Source organism: Pempheris klunzingeri, chromosome 11 (genome assembly GCF_042242105.1).
Source record: "Pempheris klunzingeri isolate RE-2024b chromosome 11, fPemKlu1.hap1, whole genome shotgun sequence".
Lineage (NCBI taxonomy): Eukaryota > Metazoa > Chordata > Actinopteri > Acropomatiformes > Pempheridae > Pempheris > Pempheris klunzingeri.
In genome coordinates this window covers 19,589,147-19,613,493 of record NC_092022.1, presented here as the reverse complement: position 1 = coordinate 19,613,493, position 24,347 = coordinate 19,589,147, and the positions used below count along the sequence as shown (strand labels likewise).

General features: G+C 44.2%; 1 protein-coding gene across 2 annotated transcripts in view; it reads left to right on the top strand.

The window, feature by feature from the left end:
• The first annotated feature begins 220 nt into the window (after nt 1-220).
• The window catches only part of iqsec2b (IQ motif and Sec7 domain ArfGEF 2b), a 30,933-nt gene continuing 6,806 nt past the window's right edge, over nt 221-24,347 (top strand). Inside the window, exons 1-5 of one of the 2 annotated variants that reach the window (XM_070839241.1) lie at nt 221-684; nt 21,762-22,056; nt 22,246-22,563; nt 22,845-23,899; nt 24,007-24,168. In XM_070839241.1, coding sequence (XP_070695342.1) covers nt 221-684; nt 21,762-22,056; nt 22,246-22,563; nt 22,845-23,899; nt 24,007-24,168 — 2,294 coding nt within the window. Of the gene's footprint in view, nt 685-20,877; nt 21,599-21,761; nt 22,057-22,245; nt 22,564-22,844; nt 23,900-24,006; nt 24,169-24,347 lie in introns of those variants that run through there. The other variant, XM_070839242.1, reaches the window with a different exon arrangement.

Here is a 24,347-nt window from a genome sequence, read left to right as displayed (position 1 = left end):
GGGGATATGTAGTCATTTTGACCTTCTCAGCATCTTTCTCTCTGTGACTTCCTTTTTCTGGACATCTGAAGCCATTAGTTAATCTTCATTAGAGACTTCGTCGGTCCCTCCCTCCCCCCCACTCTCCAGGGCTGGTGGGGGGGGTGGATCTCGGCCCCACGGGGTCGAAACTGTGGTGGTGGCTGGTGGTGGTCTTACCCCCAGAGGCAGGGCTCCCACCATGGAGACCAGCCCGGAGAGCCCCAACCGGGCAGTGGAGTACCTCTTGGAGCTCAACAACATCATCGAGAGCCAGGCCAAGCTCCTGGAGACCCAGCGCCGGCGCATCGAGGAGCTGGAGGGCCAACTGGACCGGGTCAGCCAAGAGAACCAGGACCTGAGGCAGGAACGCAGCCCGCGGACGCCTGGTTCGGACACCCCCGATCAGAACCACAACCACAGCCAGCCTCTGTCCCTCCCCATCCATCATGGCAGTGGTGGTGGCGGCGGTGGCAGCGGGAATGGTAGCACCTCGACGTCTCAGGCCACAGCTGGACCAGCCGCAACCCCAGCGCCCAGCAGGGAGAGGAGGACCCACACCAGGCTGACCCGAGGTCTCTCCTGCGGCTCCTCCACCACAGAGAGAGACCGGCTTGAGCGCACCGACAGCACAGACACCAACGCCAGCTCCACCATACGGAGAAAGTAAGTTCTTTGCAAACACAGAAGCCTCTTCTGTTGGTTTGATCTCCAACCAACGAATGATGAGCGTTGCTTCATGTCACATTACATGAATATCAGTGTCCATGTTGCTCTGAATCGTGGTGATGACCACAGTGTCCACGACATCCAATGTGACAGAACATTTATATGTTAAGCTCACTTAATGACAGGCTGTATGGGGCTGCAGCCTCTCTAGTCATCAGAGATAATCCTCACAGTAATGGGACTAAACCTAAGAAGGGATTTTTTTTTTAATACACCGGCATGAGGAAATATTCAGAGTGGTGGAGGATTATGGGTAGAGTGATAAGTGCTCAAGGTGTCCATTTCATCGTGCTTTGTGTGATTGTGCCTGCAGAGGGTTTGATCACTGTAATGATCACAATCTATTATGTGATGTGCGTGGGAGTTGCATAGTAGTTTGCTGAGGAAAAAACTGGAGTCCAGGCAGAAGGGGTTATGGGCCTTTTTTTATGATGATCTGTACTTTCTGGACCAGTGAAGCCCTTTTGTGTGAAAAATCTGCCCACAGGTTGCGAAAAAAGTGTGTTTTTCTTTTCCTCTTCACTCTGAACTGTAGGCTGGTCGCCCCCCCCCCCCCTCCAAACTCAAGGCTGACCTGAAGTTAGAGTGCTGCAAACACAGCTTTGGCAAACAGCAAGTGCATCTGTCCTTGCTTTTACTTAACCACGCACAGAAAGAATCGGCTTTTGTTCCGGAAGCATTAAGCTTGGAGAGTAGGCAGCAATACATGTGAAATAGCACACAGTGAAATACATTGTTTCAGTTTTAGCAGCAGGGACCATTAGTCTGCCTGCTTAAGATAACATGGCTCTACACACAATCATCTCAGCAATTATCACTGGATTTGCTCGCTATCTGTTTTCTTACGGTCCCCGTCGTCTTATCAATGATTGATTCAGACTTGACCAAATCCCTCATCGATTAGAGTTGTCTTTTCCTCTGCTGTCTGCCTCTCTGGCCCCCTCCCCTCATCCCCAGGGGCAACTTAGTCACTAGACAGAAGCACATATTAGTTATTTATGTAGGTGTTAAATGCGGTGATGAATTGCAAATGTAGATCTTGCTGATCCTCCCTTGTTAATTGCCTGTAGCTCTGGAACCAGGCTCAGGCAAGCGAATCATATGAAGTGTCACATTTAATAAAGAGTCACCCGCACAGTAGAGCCATATTGTCCCTGTCTGGCTGTGACCCAGCCTCTACTAAAACTGGCCTGTTAGCTTAGGTCAGCGACTAAACCCTCTCCTCTAATAATGGATCAGATACGAACACGGATTTCTTCAGCGTCAGTGCCTGTGACGCTCTGAATATGGCTCTGCCTATGGATCAGAGGAAGAGACAGAAGGAAGATGTGGGAAAGGTTTGGGGAGAAGAGAAAAATGACAAGAGGGAGGAAAGTGAGTGAGCGACCTTACTCAGCGTGCCTCAGTCTAAAAGAGAAAAGGTGGAACACACACACTGATTCGCCATCTGTCAACAGAGTGTGTAAGAGAGGGAGGGAGAGAGGAGAGGGGAGCCTGGCCCACAGAAGGCAAGGCTCAGAGAGCTGCCTTTGTTTTTGTCCAATTAGTTTTTTCTCCTCCAGCAGAGTCCTCATCTCTGCCCTGTGCTCTCTGCGCCTCACATAACAATTTAGATTTTGGACAAGGAAACTGAATAAACTTGCCCCATTTTTTACCCATGCATGCAGCAACTGCATCAACAAAGTCGCTCCCTCTTCCTCGCCTTCCTCCCAGCGGCACGCCGCACACAGCTGTCCCACATGCTTCACCATTCCATTCCCCTCCTCCTGCTAATGGCAGTGTGAACAATGTGAGTCGGAGGCCTCAAGGTGAACTGATTTTTGACGTCAAGTCACTCCTCCGAGAAGCAGCAGGTTTGAGGGCATCGCCGCGGCTCGCTGTGAGCGCGGCAGATGTTTTTTTGTTGTTATTTTGGGAGAGGTCACGCAAGTGCATTTCGTATGAGGCTATGTGTGCGTGTGTGTGTGTAAGTGTCTCTTTACATAATGTATGTGTGCAACAAATGTGTGAAAGAAGGAGGGCGGTCCACACAGAGTGCATGAGAGATTAATTAGTGTCACCAGAGTATAATTACCACTAGTGCTGTGGTGATAATTACAGCTGTGCCTATATCAATGTGTATGTGTTTTGTGTGTCTTTTTGGAGAGTGTGTATATGTGCACTGTGGGCTATAACCTGGGATGTCCATTAGTAGACAGCTGATGGGACCCAGCAGTGTGCCATGCAGGCTGCCACGTTATGACGGTGTGTCAGTTCTCGCCGCATGGGTGTGAGATTGTGTCCTTCATTATGTGCTACATGCATGTATGCAGCTGTCCACATGCAGGGGTGTGTGTGTGTGGGGGGGGCAGCTACAGGTCTTGGCGAAAGCCCCAGTGGTGATGATACTCAGCAGTATTATTATATAACAGCAAAGAAAAAGAGGAGCTGAGCTATCTTTTCCCTTCCTCACTTCGCTCTCACTGTCACAGTGGGAGTGTTCAGAAGCTCCGAAGAGCCCTGTGAAGGTACTTGTGTCTCGGCTCGTCTCTCTATTCCATCATCCGCCCATCTATCTTCCCCTCCACGCTGGGCATTGTGGGCATGTGCTCGACTCTCTGTGCTCGATTGACATTAATTCCGTTTGGGAAGTGTGGAGAATGGTAATGGTGTTTTGTTTCACAAGGAGCTCCACTACACACAACCCCATCCCCTTTACAACCTACTCTCCACCCCTCTCCCTCCGTCTTTCTTTGTAACTCTCTCTCACATACCCACGTACACAGACTCACTCTCTCCCCCTCGCTGTTTCTGTTTCCCACTGCTGCAGATATGACTCAGAGACGCTGCTGAAATTACTTTTGTGCCGTTCTCTTTCTCTTCCCCTCTTTTCACAGTTATTGTTCCCGACTAGGTTGATAGCATATTCCTCCATTTTGCTAATGATGAATACGCAATTTCGGTGGTGATTTGGTATTTTTGAGTAATATTTTGCATCCTATAGTGGTTAAAATAGTGCAGATACAACTTCGAAAAATGAGCTGGCCCCAGGCAAATGTGTGGGTAAGCTCAGCTGAGCCTGTGCTGACCTGCTCGAAACAGTCTGTGTGATGTGATGTGATGGGAGGTAATCTATCCTCTCCGGACTCACTGTGAGTTTCTAGAAGAAATGCAGTGAAGCTGCAGCTGCTGTTTTCTCAAAAACCCAGTCTCTCTCTCTCTCTCTCCTTTAAATGGTCTATTTCAGGATTGAGTGGATTAAATGATATTTAATTTTGGTCAGAATTAAAATATCGCCATAGTGCTAATGATTACTGTGTTGCTGTTTAGCTTGATGTATATTTAAATGATAGATGTGTGTGTGTGTGTGGGAGGCAAGTGTACGTGGGTGGTGTTTTTTTGCCTTCTTGAGTGCAGTGAGTGTTCATGGCTTCATACAGTGTGTGCAAAATGGAAAATCATACTGGGTTCTCATTTATATTTAGTCACATGTTACTCAGGAGTCACGAGGATACATATTTTCATTTATCAGTGGCCTAGTGAAAAGTAAGCGCCTGCATTTCATGTCCAGAGCGGACTCGCGAATAACCTCGGCTCTCTCCGAAGATAGTCACGCTCCACTTAATGAGACACTCTTTTTTTTTCATATTACATGTAAAGGCAGAGGGATTCTCTGTGGTGTTGAGTTTCACCTATTTCTGAATAGTTTATTGACAGCATACACTGCCCTGTACAGTTATATTCTACAGAAGCGACAGCACATGTGACGTCAGCAGACAGACTGACGGGCTATGTGACATTTCATTTTCTCATTTTGAAGTGCTACAAAACCTTTAACTAAAGAATTGGAGGCGGCACATTTTTGTACCCAAGATGATATGCTATATGCTACATGCCCTCTGTCTTGCCTCTGTCATTCTTAGTGCCTGCACTCTTAGAAATAAAGGTTCATCCTGAAGGCCTGTGGCTCTACCCCAAACCATTAGCTTCTGAAGACGACTTTCTTGAAGAAATTGTTCTTCAAGGGTTCTTTGTAAACCTAAGGGCTCCATTAAGAACCGTCTTTGGAGGAAAGAGTTCCTGAAGTATTGTAGAAAGCAGGGACGATAAACTGAGTGCAGTTAAATCAAACCAACTGAATTGCCACATGCAATCCAACATAGAGTGACACAGTTAAATCTGATGTCTGCATCAAACCCATCCTAAGCATTGAGAGCGGGGGGGGGCTGAGCACCTGCAGGAAGCACACATGAACACGGAGAGAGCATACAAAGGCCCTTCCAGCACCAGCCAGGCACACACCGCTAGGCAGCACTAGCCACAGAGAGACTGATTTTAAAGGTGTAATACATTTAAGTGTATCAACCTGGAAGGAGCCGATTCCATGAGCATAATCAGTCCAACTACTACTGAAGGAAACACAAACAAACCACCCTGATCCCACTGCCCTGCATATTTAGATCATTCAAACCAAGTATACAGTTGTACTGACTTTTCTTAAACGCGGTGAACATTAATATGCCACAGAATTAAAACCCCATAATCAACACTTGATATACAACACTTAGTGATTACTATAAAGCGTGATTGAGTTGTTGGTCAATCATGCACTGAATTTGAAAAAAGGAGGCAGGTCTCTTTGCCTTTTACCTCCCCCAGTTGAGAGGGCTCAAAGCTTAAGTTCTGGTCAGACCCCTTGTTTAGAAGCCGTTTGTGACAAATCTCTGCTATAGATCCTGATTGGACTCTTTTTTTTTCCAACAAGCGAAACAGCTCTGAAGAGTTGAGACGTGAATTTGATCAAATTTCTGATATTGTGCGGGCTCATTTTTAAGACAGTCAGGTTTTCCTTTGGATCCCACTGTTATATTGAGCCGACTATTTCAGACAAATACGTGCAGTGAGAGAAAAATAGGGTTGGGCTGAGACAACAGAGAGGCAATTTCTCAGGAGTTGAATTTAGGAATTATGAGAAAATGCTCAAAATCTCACTTGGATGTTAAACTGAGCTCAGGCATGTCTAGGAGAAGTAGGCTGGGCAAAGAAGAGCTCTTATTTTGAAATCTCCTTTCCTCATACGTCTTAACCGCTACATTAATGACCCACCCTGACAGAGGGTGTTTCTAAGATCAACATTCAGGTCACACAAAACAGGTGAATGCCTTTACAATTCAAGTACTTACCCTTGATCATGAGTGTGATTACTTGGGCTGATCTCTGTATGAATTGATACCAAAAAGGTGGATTGAAGTGACAGAAGATCATAAACTTCAGAGAATGAAGGTAAGCTAAATCTAATATCTTAAATCAGCAAGCTTGAGTTTAGCTAAGGACTTTTATTGTTGAAGGTGGAGTATTCTAATGCTGGCATTTATTTCTTGCTTTTTTGTAGAAATGAACTATACAGCGTGGATAAACAGTGATTTGTGCCAGTGGCTTGAACAAGAGGGTTTGGGTGATTACACCAACGCCTTTTCTATTGAGACAGTATAATGCTTTATCAGTGCTCGTGTTGTCCTATTAAACCTAAAACATGAAAGCAAATCTGACGCATCTTGAATTATATCATCAAAGTGCAACTCATTTTGTTGTTAAATGGATGCCCCAGTAAATATACGTACAGAAAAACACCACACCGCAAAACAACAAGAAAACACTGTAGTTGAGAGAAACATGGAAGGAGTCGAATAAGGAGCCGGCATTACTTTGTTGTTTGTAAATGGCTTTTGATTCATCTGGTGTAGTAAGCAGGCCTTGGCATGATGCTACTAACTATCTTTTTTTTTTGCTCTTCCCTCTTTTCTGTGTCATTATTGCTGGAGATGATATGAATTCACCTGCTGAGGAAAGCCTTCTTTCTATGCCAGCATCTTTACAGCCTCTTTTGCTCTGTTGGTTTATCCTCAGAGAGTCTCCCCCTCCTTATCCATACTCATTAAAATTGGTTGCCTTTTCAATTTAAACGTTGCTTATTGTAATAAACATTGTTATGATGGATGACCACAATAAACAATATATGGGATTTAATAATTTTTTGCTGCATCTGTTGAATACAATATGGTTCTTCTTAGAACTCTTTAGAGGACAAAAGGGTTATAGGTGGTTATAGGTTTCTTAGAGCTCCCCACAGTGAGTAGGAACATAAATGGAGATGGTTGCAGATGTTTCTAGGTATAAACCTCTTATGTTAGGTTCCTGGTGGAACCTTTTATAAAAATGTTCCACCAGAAACCATAAAGCTTCTCCTCCTTCGCCTGAAGCTCCTTTATTTCTAAGAGCGCACCTACAGTTATTTTCCATTCAGCCTCTATCTGTGGACGCCATCGCGCCTGACTTTGCTGAGATGGAAAGGAGACAAGTGAATAGCTGTGATGTACAGGAAGTGAAATGTCCTTGGACCGGGAGTGCTGTGAGAGATATAGTTGCTGTGGAAACTGTAAAGCTGTCCTCAAGGCACTTACAATATTATATTTCTGTCCACGCGTCATTTACTACCTCCCCCCACTTCCGACGCCCCAAACCTACCCAGGTTTGGAAGGGGAACGAAATTTACTGATCCTGACACAACCGCCTCCTGTTTTCCTCCTGTTACCCCTCAGAGTGGAGCTGCCTCCTTTCTCCTTTGCTTTGTTTTAAATGGCAGCTGTGTACAGATAACAGTCGAGTCCGAACAACAGCCGTGGTAAATTAGCACAGAGATTAGCAGCCTTGCTTTGTTATTAGCGAGGAAGGCAACGCACTAAGCCCTCTGTCCATTCATCAGTGGGTTAAACATCACTGTGGATCTAATCACACTCATGAACACTTCACAGTACTGCACACACTGCCTCTTTCTGCCACTGCCACTTTTATTTAGGGAAAAGAATTGATAAGATTCCATTGATATGAATGCCATTATCGACTCTTCTCGACTCTCTAATTAACTATATTACATTAGTTAGTTACAGCTAGCAGTGTTGTCAGCTTTCTTTGTGGCCATTTCTTCCTCTCTGTCTAAGACTCCAAGTTCCCAGCAGTGTAGATGAATGAGTTTGACATCATAGTTTTGCATTGGCAACTGTCAAAAACATGCCAACGTGAATAAAACGAACTGATAAGCTTGGAGCTATATGAATCAGATGGATCTGACAATGTGGAACTGCTTCTGAGCTGGAACCAGTTCTCAGTTTCCATCTATACTTTCACACCAGGTTACTTTAGCTGTAAATGCTGGTAGATTCTGGCAACTGGTACCATTTGTATGTTTAGATTATGTATTGACATATAGTTTCACCTTGTCCTGGTAATTGTACCTATTTTATCTCACTTCATTTGCTGATCTTATTGATATTTTCTTGATCACTGATTTGATCAGCCTCCCCTTCATTTCACAGCGTGTTTTACTTTGTATCTCTGCACGTGTGACAAACAGGGAGCCTTGAACCTTGAACTTTTAACCAAAATCATGATGAGCCCCTGGTGTAGTATGTGCATGTTTCACACTACCATTCACACTGGACTCTGTCGGTCAGCAGTAGATCAAGGTGCCCTTCCCTGGTCTTTTCCCAGCTGCTACTATAACTTTATTCATTGTCTTTCCCGTTCAAATGCAGAGAAGTGGCACTTTTGAGGCGGGATGTTTGTCAAACACTCATGCACACGTTCGGTGGAGCAGAATAGGGAGACTGGTTACCGTGGGAACGCTGTGAGCTCTTCTGTGAAGAACTCTGTGGGCGAGAGACACAGAATAGAGAGAGGGAGAGGAGTGAAGAGAGGGTAGGAGTGGGAGCAGGAGCAGGGTGAAAGACAGAAGCAGGATTGAATGACGGCTTGATGGGGATGGAGGAGACACACTGAAGACAGATGAGTGCTGCGACGTTTCGTTTATCACAGGCCACAGACTCTCTTTCATTTAAAAGTTGGGATGTGGTTTTTCTGGCTGGCAACCACAGACAATTAGTCATGCTTTATGACCGAGATCTGTTACAGACTTTACAGAATATCCCTTTGGTGATCTGTAAGGATATCATTTTCTTGAATTACTCCTTCTGTGTCTCCCACAACATATTTTAATGAAGTCTAATTGTTCTTTGCTGGGTGAATCATATCCATTTCAAACACACCTATACACAAGCGCTCACGTGTGCACACAAACTCACAGGGTACAGCAGGTGCCTGGTGTGCGTAGTTGAGTCGTAACTGTAACTGTGCCCCTCCTAGTCAGTGCTTTTGCCTGGCACTCAACGCCAAACGCCCACACAGGCAGTCCACACTGTTGCCAAGCAGCAGGAGACTCAAGCTCACAGTGGAAAGCAAAGGAGGGGGGGGGGGGGGGGGGGGTTTAGTTGTGGAAGAGCTGGTGGAGGAGAAGGGGAAAGGGGGGGTGTTGTGTATAAAAACACACTTAACTTTAGGCCACAACGCAGCGTGCGTGGTTATCAAACGTCTCTGTTTGTCAGCAGGAGTCAGGCGGGTTGCACACTGGAGGTGGGATGACGCAGTGCGCTCCCACACTCTTATTTCATAGACAATGGCCAAAATAATGTGAAAACACAATTTGAAATGGGTCGTACTGTGGCTGAATTGGACGTAGCGATTATACCTCACAAAATCCGTATGAATGTAAATGGAAGTGCTCTCTGACCGTGGGCTGCTTTACGAAATAGTTGTTTTGGTGTGTAAGCGTACAGAAAAAGCTTGCCACACCGGTGTTTGTGATGTCTTCCTGTGATCGCGGCATGTGAGCCTGGCTCCCACTCTCCTCACTCATCTATACATAGCCTCACCTACACGCTCGACACCCCCGTGCCACGGCACAGGTTCGAGGAAACACTGATTCCAGTGAAACATCCTGTTTCCATTTCACATTCCTCCTCCCCTCTCCGTCCTTCTCCCCTCCATTCCTGCTCTCTTGATTATTTTCACCCTTGCCCTCCTCCGTATTCAACCTCTCCCACTCTCACATGTAGCTTGCTCTCCTCCCACTCTTCCTCCTGCCTCCAGCTTCTGTCAACTAACTGCTTTAAATACATGCCACCTCACACATTCTCCCAATGTACCACTTTTCCTTTTAGCCTCGACTTCCTGTGTCCTCCCTGCTCTTCACTAATATCTTTTGACCTGCGGTGTGTTGATTCATCTTCTATCTATCTTGATCTCTTCTTTTTATTCCTTTGTTCCTCTGTGTGTGAGCCTGCTAATGACAGAAAGAGAGATGTATACATACTAAGAGCGTGTGTGGGTAGTATGTGTGTTTTGTTTTTCTATGGAGGAGTAGGAGCCGGAGGAGGTGCGATTGGGGCATTATGTCTGTTTTTATGGCAGTCAGGGATTCAGGCATATGAATCCTGCTCATGAAGCAGAAATCACATCCTAGATGAGCCTGTCAACACTTGCCACACTGGGGATACTCTAACAGGAGGCATTAGTTACCGCTGGTAAAATACAAATCTTGGCAGTCCAAGAGCACAGTGTGTACAATCATGGCTTGGGCTTACATAACTGCACCTCTGCCTCTCCTTGCATCTCCATCCAAAGCTGAACAGGTCAACGGGTTCATTTGTGCAGAATATTTAGTTTCTCTGTGTTATGGACACCTAATAAGACATAGTAACACCACATGGGCCACATCTTGTCAGGTTATTTGGCAATATAGAATCAGTGCTTGTAAATGAAGCCTAAAACTCGCCTTAACAACCCTTAGTGTAATCTTCATAAGTAGGAATGAACAAGGCGCTCTTGTTCCACACCCCACACTTCCACAATTAAAACAGCCACTGACAGCTTATTCTCATTTAATTGGAACTTTTTATCATTTGCACTAAGCAAACGAGTGCCCTGCCTACATGATTATATCCTTAAATGCTCACTTTTACTATTCTCTCTGGTGAGAAACCCTTAAACTCTTACTAAGGGCCCTGTGTGCTACACTTGTGTCCTCTCTGCACCGGAAGTATATGGCAGGTGGTATTCTATACTTCCGTCATTGTTAACAAATCCAAAGTCAATATCTTCAACTTCTTTTCCCTTCTGTGGCTCTCAGCGTCAAGCCCATTTGCTCCTACAGAAGAATCATTAAACCTGCAACAACTGTTAATATGTTAATATAGTTATATAGTTAATATGGGGACCTTATTATCAATTATAGTTTCCAGCAGTTACAGAGCAACATTAACATTCATTTGGAGTCCAATATTTAGTTCTGTTTTTGATCTCTACCAACTCCTGAGGGAACTATCTGATTCTTCAGTGGCAAAATGCTCCACTGCGTTCACTAGCTGGTCACTAAGTGTGTCTGTTGGCTGATTGGTGCTAAGCAGGTAGTGCACAGCAGTTTTTTAGAGTGAGAGTGAAAAAAAGTAGCAGTAAAGCTGATTTGAGACTGTTAAGCTCAAAAGCAGAAGGGACCTGCAGATTCAGGCGATTATACTCTGTGGTTCACTGCTATGACCGACCCCTTTTACATTGTCACATCGTTTTTTACATTGTTAATTGATAACATGGTTATTATTTCTAAGAAAGGTCAAGTACATAATTTCACTTTTAAAAAAGGCTCAGTGATTTTCATCATTTTAGATATTACTCAAACAGGAGTAATTATCGTATTTGTTTGGGACTTTTTTCAGCTGCTGATTTTCTGCACTTATTTTTTCTGCAATTATTTTTTTTGTGGCAGCAGGAGGGTGTGTGTGGGTTTGACATAAATAAAACTACAGTACCCTGGTTCATGATAATGAAGCAATGTGTTACCCAGTGCAATATTGCTCATTTAATAGTTTTTGAACCACAATGGAGCTTTATGGCACATATGAGCTACAGTGGGGCAAAAAAGTATTTTGTCAGCCACCAATTGTGCAAGTTCTCCCACTTAAAAAGATGAGAGAGGCCTGTAATTTTCATCATAGGTATACCTCAACTATGAGAGACAAAATTCTGATTTTTAAAGAATTTATTTGCAAATTATGGTGGAAAGTAAGTATTTGGTCAATAACAAAAGTTCATCTCAATACTTTGTTATATACCCTTTGTTGGCAATGACAGAGGTCAAACGTTTTCACAAGGTTTTCACACACTGTTGCTGGTATTTTGGCCCATTCCTCCATGCAGATCTCCTCTAGAGCAGTGATGTTTTGGGGCTGTCGCTGGGCAACACGGACTTTCAACTCCATCCAAAGATTTTCTATGGGGTTGAGATCTGGAGACTGGCTAGGCCACTCCAGGACCTTGAAATGCTTCTTACGAAGCCACTCCTTCGTTGCCCGCGCGGTGTGTTTGGGATCATTGCCATGCTGAAAGACCCAGCCACGTTTCATCTTCAATGCCCTTGCTGATGGAAGGAAGTTTTCACTCAAAATCTCACGATACATGGCCCCATTCATTCTTTCCTTTACACGGATCAGTCGTCCTGGTCCCTTTGCAGAAAAACAGCCCCAAAGCATGATGTTTCCACCCCCATGCTTCACAGTAGGTATGGTGTTCTTTGGATGCAACTCAGCATTCTTTCTCCAGAAATCTTGCTTGTTTGTAGGCGACCAAATACTTATTTTACCGAGGAATTTATCAATTAATTCATTAAAAATCCTACAATGTGATTTCCTGGATTCTTTCCCCCCATTCTGTCTCTCATAGTTGAAGTGTACCTATGATGAAAATTACAGGCCTCTCTCATCTTTTTAAGTGGGAGAACTTGCACAATTGGTGGCTGACTAAATACTTTTTTGCCCCACTGTATATGACTACACAGGCAACACTTGTCACTAGGAACAAGTCATGTTAGTTTGATTAATTGACAACAAGAAAAATATAGAATATCCCTAAACACATGCTTTAACAGTCGTGTTTGTAGCTTATAATAAAAGTCGTTTTCTTTGATGCAGTCATGTTTTTTTTTTAAGTGAATATCAATAATAATTTTGAACTTCGTTTTTTTTGTCCTTCACAGCTGGCCATAAAACAAGCTGGTAAACTAAAGTGAACTGCTTAAGTGTTGCAATATCTCACTTACTTTCTCACTCTCTTTGCTGCATCTCGTCTCGTCCCCGTGCCTCTCTGAGAGTGTTTCCATGCTAAAATGACAGGGACTGCGTGTCCTTGACAGCAGCTGGCCCCAGTGAGAAACCAGCCATTTACATGCTAATCTCAACCACTGCTCACTCTTCAGCTGCTCACTCACAATCTGCAGATGGAACACCTCTAATTCCTGCCAAAGTAGAAGGGGAGCAGAGAGGCTTTTGTGTTATATGTGCACTTTTGCATGCATTACAGGAAGTGGTTTCGCATTTTCAGATGATCCACAGAAGATGTAGACCAGAATAGAGCTTTATATAATCCATCAAAGTGGTTGGAGTTTCCCACACAAAACCCATTTATGAACTCTGTCTATAAGGATTTCTTGATGTTTCTTTCTTAAACCTTGATCTTGAACTCTACTCTCTTAAACCTGCACCCTATTTTTACATCATTTGAGTTTGAAATGATCGGAAGGTACAAAAACTTTTGGTTCAGTAGATGGTCTCCACTGGCAGGAGGGTCAGCGAATAAGCTGTAATGGCTGCAGCATAATCTTTCAGGACAATTGCGCCAGATCAAAGTACGGCCACTTAACCTGCTTGTTTTTGCCACTGACGAGCCCAGATCGTCATTCAAAATGTCCAACAACATTACACAAAGGTCCCTACAGAGATAAACATGTAAGATCCCCTTTGTTTAACGAGAAAGAGACATTTTATTGTGTTAGTCAAGCTTACCAGACCCCATTGACAAAAATAGCCAATTTTACCTCACAGAACACAAGAGTGGCTGGTTTGCTTTGATCTGGCACTATTGCCCTTTTACTCTGCAGCCACAGTATCTCGTTTGCCAACCCAAAATTAAAAATAGTAAGGAGTTATCCATTTAAGTGTAAGAGGGAGAGTAGAGTTCAAGGTCAAGGTTTAAGAAAGAAAAATACAGAAATCTTCATAGCCAGAGTTGATAAATGGGTTTTGTGTGAAAAACTCTAACCACTTTAATGGATTACATAAAGCTCAACGCTGGTCTACATCTTCTGTGGAGCTTCAAACGTTACCTACCAGTCATTTACAGCCCAAACTTTGTAAAAAATGTAGCACAGGTTTAAAAGTACAGGAGTCATCCTTTAACTCACCTGTGACATATCTGCAAGGAGTTGGTCGACAAAACCCTGTGGTGTTTGTGAGAGTCTCTCAAACCTCGCTGTTGTCAGAATCTGTACCAGTTGTCACACATCTACCTCTCTTTACTCCTTTTAAACGTGTCATTCCTTGTACGACCATTGCTGCTCTATGATTTGTCACTATCAATGTGCAGCTTCAAATCAATGCTCTCTCTCTTTCTGTCTCTCTTTCTGCTTCGGCGCTGACTGTTTGTGTGTCTGTTTCTCTGCTTTCTCCATGTCTGTGTGTGTCGTCTGTCTGTGGCCCCTCCTGTCAGTGTCCAGCCGTCGTCTATCTCAGGGCAGCCCATCTCGGCTCCCACCACTCCTACGGCTGCCTATGCCACTCTGTTCCCCACCAGTCTGACTGTTCACAGCTTCGTCAGCCTCCATCAGTACTGCTGCCCCTCTACTGACCAAAACTTACAACAGGAGGACAGGTAAGGGTCACTGCAGGGCCTGAGTACAGTGAGTACGAAACAATTAAGACTAAAAACCCCTTCAACCCCTCAAGAAGCCTTGAAAGTCACCTGCAACAGTCCTAAAAAATCTCAAGGTCTCTGTGACCTGTCACTATCACTTTCTTTACATTTCATCCTTGTCTGCCTGCTGTCCTGCTTTACCTTTCTGCACCCCTGCCTCCTAATCCTGACTAAGAGCCTGTGCTTCAGTCTGTGACTAATAGCTAGAGTTAGACCTTTCTGCCAACTCGAAAAGCACACAGCTCCTCACAGAGAGCAAGAGGAAGTAGTCATCTTCCATAAACTATGGGACCAAGGTAGACTGAGTCACAAGTGAACCTGGTGAATTCTCACCCTCTTTCTCTCTCTCCCTTGTTTACCCTCCACCTGATGCTGCTTTGAGACACATCAGTGCATGATGCTGCAACACTGCCATCTAATGGCATCAGGCAGCTGTGATGTGCACATACAGTTTACCTTTAATCTAAATGCCTGTTTTAACTAAACCTGCAGCCTGCTCCAGGCTTTTCTAGTCCCCACCTGTTTGCTTTCTGCATTCTCTGCTTTGTTTGTGTCTCGTGCTGTTTTTCACTCTGTCCTTCTCTTTCTTTTTCTCTCTGTCTTGTCTGTCCGCCTTCCTGTGCAATCTTTTTTGTGTTTTGACTTGCCCCGTGTTGCTTTCCAAGAGAGGAGGGTGAGGATGAGGGTGCCCATCAGTTCTGTTGCTCTGCCTCAGGCTGCAGCAGCCCCTCCTCCCGCTGAGCTGAGGTGTGACTGACCACACAACAACACACTCGCCCATTTACCTGTGAAAAGACTATCACAGTTAATGCTGCCAGAAAACGGAGACCTCACTGTGGACAGAAAAAAAAACAATGATTTCAGAAGGAAAAAAAACAGCAATGCATGCAACTTGTAGTGTTTGTGACTGCTGGTATATGTGATATCACTGATTTATTTGTGTCTCATATGGTTTATGCTTTAATTTACATCTTAAGGAATCTTGATGTTGTCTTCTCTCTGTATTCTTTGCTATTTATTTATTTTTCTTGCAGCCATAATAAGCTGTCAGAACGCATAACCATCGTCTGCTCATTACTGTCTCACTCGTGCTTATCTTGGATCCACTAGTTGAGTCATGTCAGTTTAGATATGCTCACTAGTCCCCATTTGTTATCTGTGCAAATCACTATACAGTCCTTTCAACAACCATCATGCAATGTCAGACAAGCTAGCCTCCCATACGATGTAAAGACATTATGTCCAATTTGTTTAACATTTGATTGTTCCTACACATCAGATGGTTATTGTCTCACCTATTATCCTGTTTACTCATGACTTTGAATAGAATTATCATGTTGATTTAATTCTGGACAAAATAAAACTCTCTAGTTCCTGAACACACTTCATTTCTTTCTTTTAAAATGTCTGAAGGTGAAATATGCGCTGATGTAATTGCCCCGTGTTGTTTCGGTCTTGGTGGAATGCTGCTCATACACACCCACCTCGCTCATCTCCACCTCGGGTACAATGTACTCATCCACATGCAGAAATTAATTATACAAATTCTATTTTTAGTTATGTATTGATTTTGTGGCGCGTATAATCCTTGAATGTTAATGCTTCGTCTTGCAGAACACACTGTTCGTACCCAATCATTGTTTTTAACCTGATTAGCACATTGCTATAGTTGGTGGAAACCTTTGGAAGATAATCAGCTTTGTTTTCAGCCAAACATTGTACAATGATATAAATGCACACAGTAGTGTGTAATCTTTCAGTTGATGGCAAATCCCAAAAAAGTGTAAAGTGTTTTAGTGTTGTTTAATGTTGTTTCTCAGGACATTTATCTCTGTGCACTGCAGCAAAACCAACTACTGAACCACACAGAGCATCATCTACTCACATCTAGAAAACATAGCACTTACATTTTGCAGACAATTCTTATTTGATAATACTTTCATTCAGTATCTAAAGCATCTTTCATTCAAACTGTCTAATTTTCATCTATGCCATCCATATCAGCTGCTTCAACACACTACCCATGTGTTTTTCACCTGCATTCATATAGAAAGCACGGACCTAAAGGTTAACCAGTGATGCAACCTGTCATATATATTTTTTTATCTTAAAAGTGGGATATAAAAGCAAAAGAGAAAACATACATGTCTTATTTTTCTCCTCCCCCTTTTTTTCAATAAATGAATTCACTTCTTCTCTGTGTCCCTTCGTCTGTTCCTATTAGCCATGTTGCTGTGACGTGTTTTTGTTTGGTTTTCTGACGTCTGACTAGAAATGACTGCGCCTGTATCAGTGATCTGGCGCAGGGAGGGTGGAGGGAACAAGCTGGGCAGGGTGAGGGCAGTTCTTAGCTGTCAAAAGGCTGTCAAGAATGTAGCCTGTACAGCTTTACAGGACGCGCAGAGGCCAGTGAGTGTGTGTGTGTGTGTATGAAAGAGTGCAAAAGAGTGAGAGAGTCAGAGGGAGAGAGAGAGGGTGTGTTTGTTATTACACTGCTCCAGTTATAGTGTGGGACCTTTCCCTGCCAGTAGCAGCATGGTAAGAGCTTGGCTTGTTTCACTTTTCTTTCACTTGAAAAACTGTCAGAAAAGAGCATTTCGTTTGGCAGTGAGAGATGTGTTTGTATGGTGGCTTTCACTACAGTGAGGAGGTGCCTGTGACATGTGGGTTGTACTGATCATCAGTCTGAGTGCTCTGTGTAAGCAAAATGTAACTGAATCATCACAGACAGCAATACACAGGTAAACTGGTTAATGCAAAAGATAAATGTCTGTAAGTGTCTGTAGAGTGCTTAATAATAATGAAGGGTTGTTGTTGAGTTGTTTAACATGTGCATGTGTCTTTAACAGAAGCAAATATTTTGGGAAGAAACTAGATGGACAGAGATAGAGTGATTAACGAGGCACCTGTGTGACTGAGTGTACATGCCGCTCAGATGACAGATCACATACCTTTCAAAGTCAAGTCAGTTCTGTGTCATGGGTGTCACTCTTTAGGAAATGTATAATCATTATTCAGAACAAATAACATAATTGCATAATTAGTTAAAATAACAAACACTTCTGCAAGGGTTTGCCACGGTAGTTTAAATGCCTGTCAGGAGGATATGTCGACTACAGTGTAGGTCTGCAGTCAGCACTTTGATACATGAGCACGAGCTCTGCAGAAGACAAATCAGCTGAACCTCCCAATCTGGAGGTGAATCAGTCAAACAGCATCAGAATTATGCAGTTTGTCTTTGGGAACCATCTCAAAAGTAGTGGCTAATACAGACAGGCTTCCATTGCACTGTGATACGAGACATCATTTTCTAATGAAAGTTTACATTCTTTTGTCTACCCGCCTGTATATACAAGATTTATCTCTTCAGTCTTTCTTGCTTCAGTGCCACAGATTATCTGATATGTTTATGCTTACTAAACACTGCCAATTTTCAGCTACATCACTCCACAGGCCCGCAGATTTTATCTCGTTATTCACTACCTGGACTCAGCGTGAAGAGTCATTCTCTGCTGACAAAACCATAGAGCATATTTAAGCTGTGAACTGCAGGTTCTGGGTCACAGAAAGAAGTGAATAGTTTGTGCGATGGGAAGCTCACAGCTTGAGACAGCGATGTGGCAGAGGAGTGTTGGCGGTGGAGGAATGCTCCGATCTGACCCATGAATGATTTGATTGTTTCCTTTCAGTTTGGCCATTTGAAAGAATGAGATCACATGTGATAAAGAGTATCCGGATTGTTCCGCTAGACGATTTGACTAACACCCTGTTTTTAATATATTATCACAACACCAAAGTAATCAGCTGTGATCTGCTCCTTTCACCTTTCACAGTCCACATTGAGGTCACTATTTATATTGGCTGCTAAGCTTTGGAACAAATGGCAAAAGTTGAAGATTAAGAGATTAGAAAAGATATGAGATAACTGCGCTGAGTCAATGTGAAGGAGGAAATTATTCAACAGACAGATCCATGGAATTTTTGGCATCTCCATGGCAGACAGAAGAGGGGTTAATCCCCCAGCCTTCGTGTCCTGCTGCGAGTTCGATGGCACAGTCAGACCTACTGCCACTCTTTCATACACACACACTCTCACACATACTGTCAGCACATCAATATTATATGAGTGGGGGACAGGAGGCAGGGGACTGCTGGCAGTTGACATTGTACTTTACTGAGCACGCCCCCCATTCACTTTTCAATTTCTCTCATCTGAGCTCTTGTCAATTTCCGCCCACTGCTTTTATTCCTCTAACAATATCAGCGATCACTCTCCTGTTTATTACATTCCAACCATCTGTTTTAGCTCCAATTAGGTGGTTGGAGGTAGTGAAACTGTGTGCTGATCTTTATGAGGGAGCCTCTAGGGAGAACCTCTCCCTGGCACTGTAACAGGAATACAGGGTTTCTTACATAAGTAATGAGGTGCAGACGCCAGCTGCGATATGGCCACACTCATGTTTTATACAACAAACTTTTTACTCGTATATCATCCTCACCTTGTCTCTCACCGCATATTACTGCTTGGCTCTTGCTGCAGGCAAAACCAAATGAAAAGTCTTGTTAAATGCATACAGAGCCTTCAGAGGGTTGCAGAGCCTTGCATAGGGAAAAAGTCAATGCTGAAACCGAACTCATTTATTTCATTACAATGCTGTAAGTATCTCTCTAACTTGAAAACATTCCCCCCAATGCTCAGATGAAGAAATAGTGACAGTGTGACAACTGTGACATTTGCAGAGGTCTTGCTGCATATAGATGGTGAAGAGTGTGTGTGGATACTGTCACATAATCCATACAGTTGATCAGTGATTCAGTGGTAGTAGAGCCACTGCAGAAAATATCATTCTTGTCTGACAAATGTTGATTTTCCCTCTTGCGAGATGTGAACAGATGACAGCTGACGTTTATTTGGAGGTCAGATCAATCCAAAGAACAACTATGAATATTCAGAGACAAACTAATGAAACTTGTGGCTCCTTAATGCTATGTTGCATGTATTTTAGGTTTCTGTGACTCACTTGAATGAAAATACCATCTGCTCCTGCTGATGTGCATGGCAGGAAGTTACAGTGGAGCTGAGTCCCTGCCTGCGTCTACCTGTTGGCACTGTGCAGAGGCACTCATGTGGCTAGTTTCCATTCCTTAAAAGGAGCAGTTTTAAGCAGCTCTGAAGAAGACAGAATTTTCTATTGAAATATAAACTATACAAGACAATATAGAGAATACAACATAAATGCTAAATAAAGTTCTGTATTTAATAAACTAAGTTATTTAGACAATTCTTTTTTTATAGGTTCACTCTGCACAGATGTACTATCAATATGTATTTTATCGGTTTTCATAACAAGACAAGTATTGTGTAGACTGTCATTCACAACCTGTGGAGCATCTTCAACACCTACCTCAATGGTGATAACAGTCAATGCATCGTCATGGCAACTACGCTTCTAGTCCTAACAACTGCCTCACCGCCCACAAAGGTCCCACAGCAACCGTCACCAAGCAACCCCCTCCCTCTTCTCAGTGTCTCTATTTAAGGAGCAGAGGAGGAGGAATGATAAATGATGCTGCACAGAGAAAAAACATTTTCAAGAGAAAGAGAGAGAGAGTTTTGTACAACAAGTTGCTTGTAATTAATTTTCTCAAAATGGAAACAAATCACAGCTTATAATTGTTGTGATGAATTCCCTGCAAACAGTACAAATACAAATATGTAGATATATGCATGCCGTATGTGAGATATATATGCTAAATATTGACAACTAAGCTTAGCTGTGGTGATATGTACATTCCTGTAGATGTCAGGATTGTGTCTTTTTATCGCTGGGCATTTTGACTCCTGTGTTATGCAACATAATGGAGTTGTCCTGAGTGTTGTTGTTACATTCAACAATAATTTAGCCGGGTCATGTGACGCTGGAAGGCACAGGATGTCCTGCTGAAAAACCCTACATTGTACAATGTGTTCCCCTCTATGCGCTCAAAAGACTCCCAGCCTTGTTAAATGAACTGACATGTGGTGTGGTGTATTTCAATGTAACTTAACAAGATCAAAATCTTAACAAATTAAAATAGTTACAAGTTATTTTCTTGTTCCTTGAGAAGGCTTTTCCTTCTTGGCTTGTTTCTACCAACTCAACACTAACGCAGGAAGCCTCTGTTGATTCATGGACAACTCAAGGAGGAAGGGAGGATATTAGCTAACCCACTGAGAGCAAAAATGATCAAAGTCAACAAGGCATCATTTCAGTCCTTTTTTGTTATCGGCATCAAAATGTGATGCCAGAACCTAAACTATGCAAAAGGTAGAAACCACTCAAGCAATGCTTTACCACCAAGGTCTGCATGTTTGATGTGCTGTATGTGATGTAATGCTCGTGCACATCTCTGACCCTGGCTCTCCACTCTGCCTCGTTATGGGACGGGACAGCAGACAGAAGGGGGTGCGGCCAACACCAGCAGGAAATGTGGACAGGAACATGTGACTGCAGTTGTTCTCCCAAACACAGTCAGACTAACTGACTTGGGGTGGATTTTGTCTGGACAAACGTGTGTAACAGGACACTGGAGGACTTGTGGACGTACTCTAATCCTGATAAGTTTTGTAGTTATTATTGTACTCACTGCAAATTGGATGCCATTTGAATCAAGCTAAACTTAATTGGCGATTTGGTTGTACATCTCTGCTGCTTGCTATTACTTACTGTCTAATAGACTGAGTGAGTCTGAAGGTGGAAAGGGATGGTAATTGCATGTGTTGTTTCTCAAGATAATTCAGTAAACTGAAGTGCCTGTTTTACACCAGCTGCTAACATAACAACCTGGTCTTTCCTGTCAGTGTGGTGTTGCTGGTATGTGGCAGTGGAGGACTGTGTTAATGACTCCTCGAAATGCGCGACCACTCCTGTGTTTGTCAGACAAGGATACACTGAGAGACAGACAGAGATGGAAAGAGGAAACAAGAGAGTGAGAAGCAGGATATGTCAGCGCATTGACACTAGCAGGCTTGGCTAAACATAGTAGTATATTAACTCATCCCCTGGACTCAATAAAGGATGACGATAGGGGGCAGAGGCCTTTGTGTCTATTGGATCATCAACTCATAATGTAGACAAGGAATGTTGTGAGACTTAAGGCTTTGGCACCGCTTTGAAGCAATAGGAATTCACAAGTGATATAAGTTCAGCATGAGTTCCACGAGGAGATGGTTAGCTTCTCATCGCTCCAAACTTTACATGTAAGTCCTTTTATGTAAGCTCCTCAGTCCTATTTTACATAATTTAGTGACCCTATACTTATTCAATCATCCATTCAGCCTCTAGTTTGCACTTGTGTTATATTTTGTCAAGACACTTACTGTATGACTCACTTTAAAAGCTTCTGCTCATTTTCTCTTGCAGTGTGGAAGGGGAGTCCCAGTGTCCAGAGACGGGCACCCACAAAGACAGCTCATTCAGTCAGGCACCTTACCTGCGCGGCTCAGAACGCTACACTGACAGCAGCAGCAGTGCGCCCTCAGGATCCAGGGACCCTTCATGTGTGGCTGCCTCCAGTTCAGCCAGCTTGGCGTGGGCACTGCGGACACGCCACCAACCTGCAAGTCTGGCCCTCCGAAAGCAAGAGGAAGAGGAGAACAAGAGATGCAAAGCCCTGTCAGACAGCTATGAGCTCTCAACAGATCTGCAGGATAAAAAGGTATCAATGCCGAGGATGCTGGTGGTCCTGTTGCTGTTGGAGGATTTGCAAATGTTTGTGTTCTTTGGTGTTTCCCAGAAGCTGTGAGCACTTTTTTTTCAGTTGGGGTGTTAATGGGTGAAAGACAACCAGAAAGTGATGTGATCTGTGTTCCTCTTTGTTTTTTTCTTTTCCCCAACTGTTTTCCAGGTGGAGATGCTGGAGAGAAAGTACGGTGGCTCCTTTGTAAGTCGCAGAGCAGCTAAGACCATTCAGACGGCCTTCAGACAGTATCGCATGAACAAGAACTTTGAGCGCCTCAGAAGTTCCGCTTCCGAGAGCCGCATGACGCGCCGCATCATACTGTCTAACATGAGACTGCAGTATTCCTTTGACGAGCGGCAGCCTCAGCAGCAGGCCCAGACACAGACGAACTTCACCCACAGTGTGGCCATAGGGCCTCCTCACTCCCCCGACACAGACCGCCCAGGAGACTACACCCACTTAGAGGACACCTTCTCCAAACAGGTATAAGTGTTGTGAGTTTTCTGCTTGTGATGGCCTTTAAAGTGACTGTGTTTTTTCGGTCCATTTATTTATATATAACCTTTTATGATATAAAAGTCTCAAAGGTCTTTACACTGACAGAAAGAAACAGACTAAGGAGAAATGAACAGAAGGAAAAACCTAAACAGATCTAAGTCTGTTACCCACCTATTTTAGATATGTACCAAATGTACTATGATAATAAGTTGTACTGTCTGACATGAGGAATGCTGAATTCCTACCCTACTTTGTGTCCCCTCTAGGTTAAGTCCTTAGCTGACTCCATAGACGATGCACTTACCTGCCGCGCGGGTCGCGATGATTCCCAGGAGGGCAGCAGGGAGGGTGGAGGGATTAGTGAAGACTTTGGGGAGTGTGTGTGGAGCAGCAGCAGCAACCCCTCTTCCCAAAGAGGCTTGGGAGAACGAGCCAGGGGTGCTGGAGGAGGACACAGCATGCATGGCGACAGCACCGCCACCTCATACAGTGACGTCACCCTTTACATGGATGATGGCATGCCGTCATCCCCGCTGTCCCTGGATCGGGCCCCCAGCAGTACAGATACGGAGTACTGGGGCCCTGGTGGTGGTGTCGGAGGACGTGAGGATAGCAGGGACACTGAGGGAGGGGGCAGCAGCAACAGTCGGCGAAGCACCCCATGTACTGAGTGCAGGGACTATCGTCTAAGGGGTGCACATCTGCCTCTCCTCACTATTGAGCCGCCCAGTGACAGCTCAGTGGACATGAGTGACCGTTCAGATCGTGGCTCTCTGAGCAGACAGCTGGTCTATGAGCAGGAGCCTGGGGTAGGGGCTGGCTCCCCTCAGGGAACCCTCAAACACTCCCCCAACACGGGCACCCGGCCTTCCTCCACAGCAGCTGCCCAGGGTCAGACCCGGGCCCCTGGCAGACCCATACCCACACACATCCCTCACCAAGTGGCAGCACACCACCACCATCACCACCACCCTATCCACCACCATCAGTACCCTGACACACCCTCGTCGTCGTCCTCCCCTCAGCAGCCCCCCACCACCCCTCTGTCCTCCTCCTCCTCTACAGTTCTGCCCTCCGGTGGTCTGGAGCAGCCGTGCTGCTCGGACGGAGACAACGACTCACTCAACTCCACAACCAACTCAAACGAGACAGTCAACTGCAGCTCTGGCTCCTCATCTCAGGACAGTCTGCGGGAGCCTTTGCCACCTCTGGGAAAACAGACCTACCAGAGAGAAAGTCGCCATAGCTGGGACTCCCCACCCTTCAACAGTGATGTGGTGCAGAGACGGCAGTACCGCATAGGTCTCAACCTCTTCAACAAGTAAGATGCTTGTACAATTAATAACCAGAAGTACTGACATTTTTATGGTAACCATACAATGAAAATGGTCAAGTTGTGGTGAGAAATTTCTTTTTCCTTGACTATAGGAAGCCAGAGAAAGGGATCCAGTACCTGATAGAGAGAGGCTTTGTTTCCGACACTCCGGTTGGGATTGCTCGCTTCATCCTGGAGAGGAAGGGCCTCAGCAGGCAGATGATTGGAGAGTTCCTGGGGAACCGACAGAAACAATTCAACAAAGACGTTTTAGAGTGAGTATGGGAATATAAAGCACAGGGGATGCAGGAGTTTTTGAGAGTTGTAATAGATCAAATATAAGACAAACATGTCAAAAACATCCAGAGGAATATGTATCTGTACACACACAAACATGGAGTGTAATAATGCATGAAATGTCTTACAATCTGCATGGGTGGATGAATACTGAGTT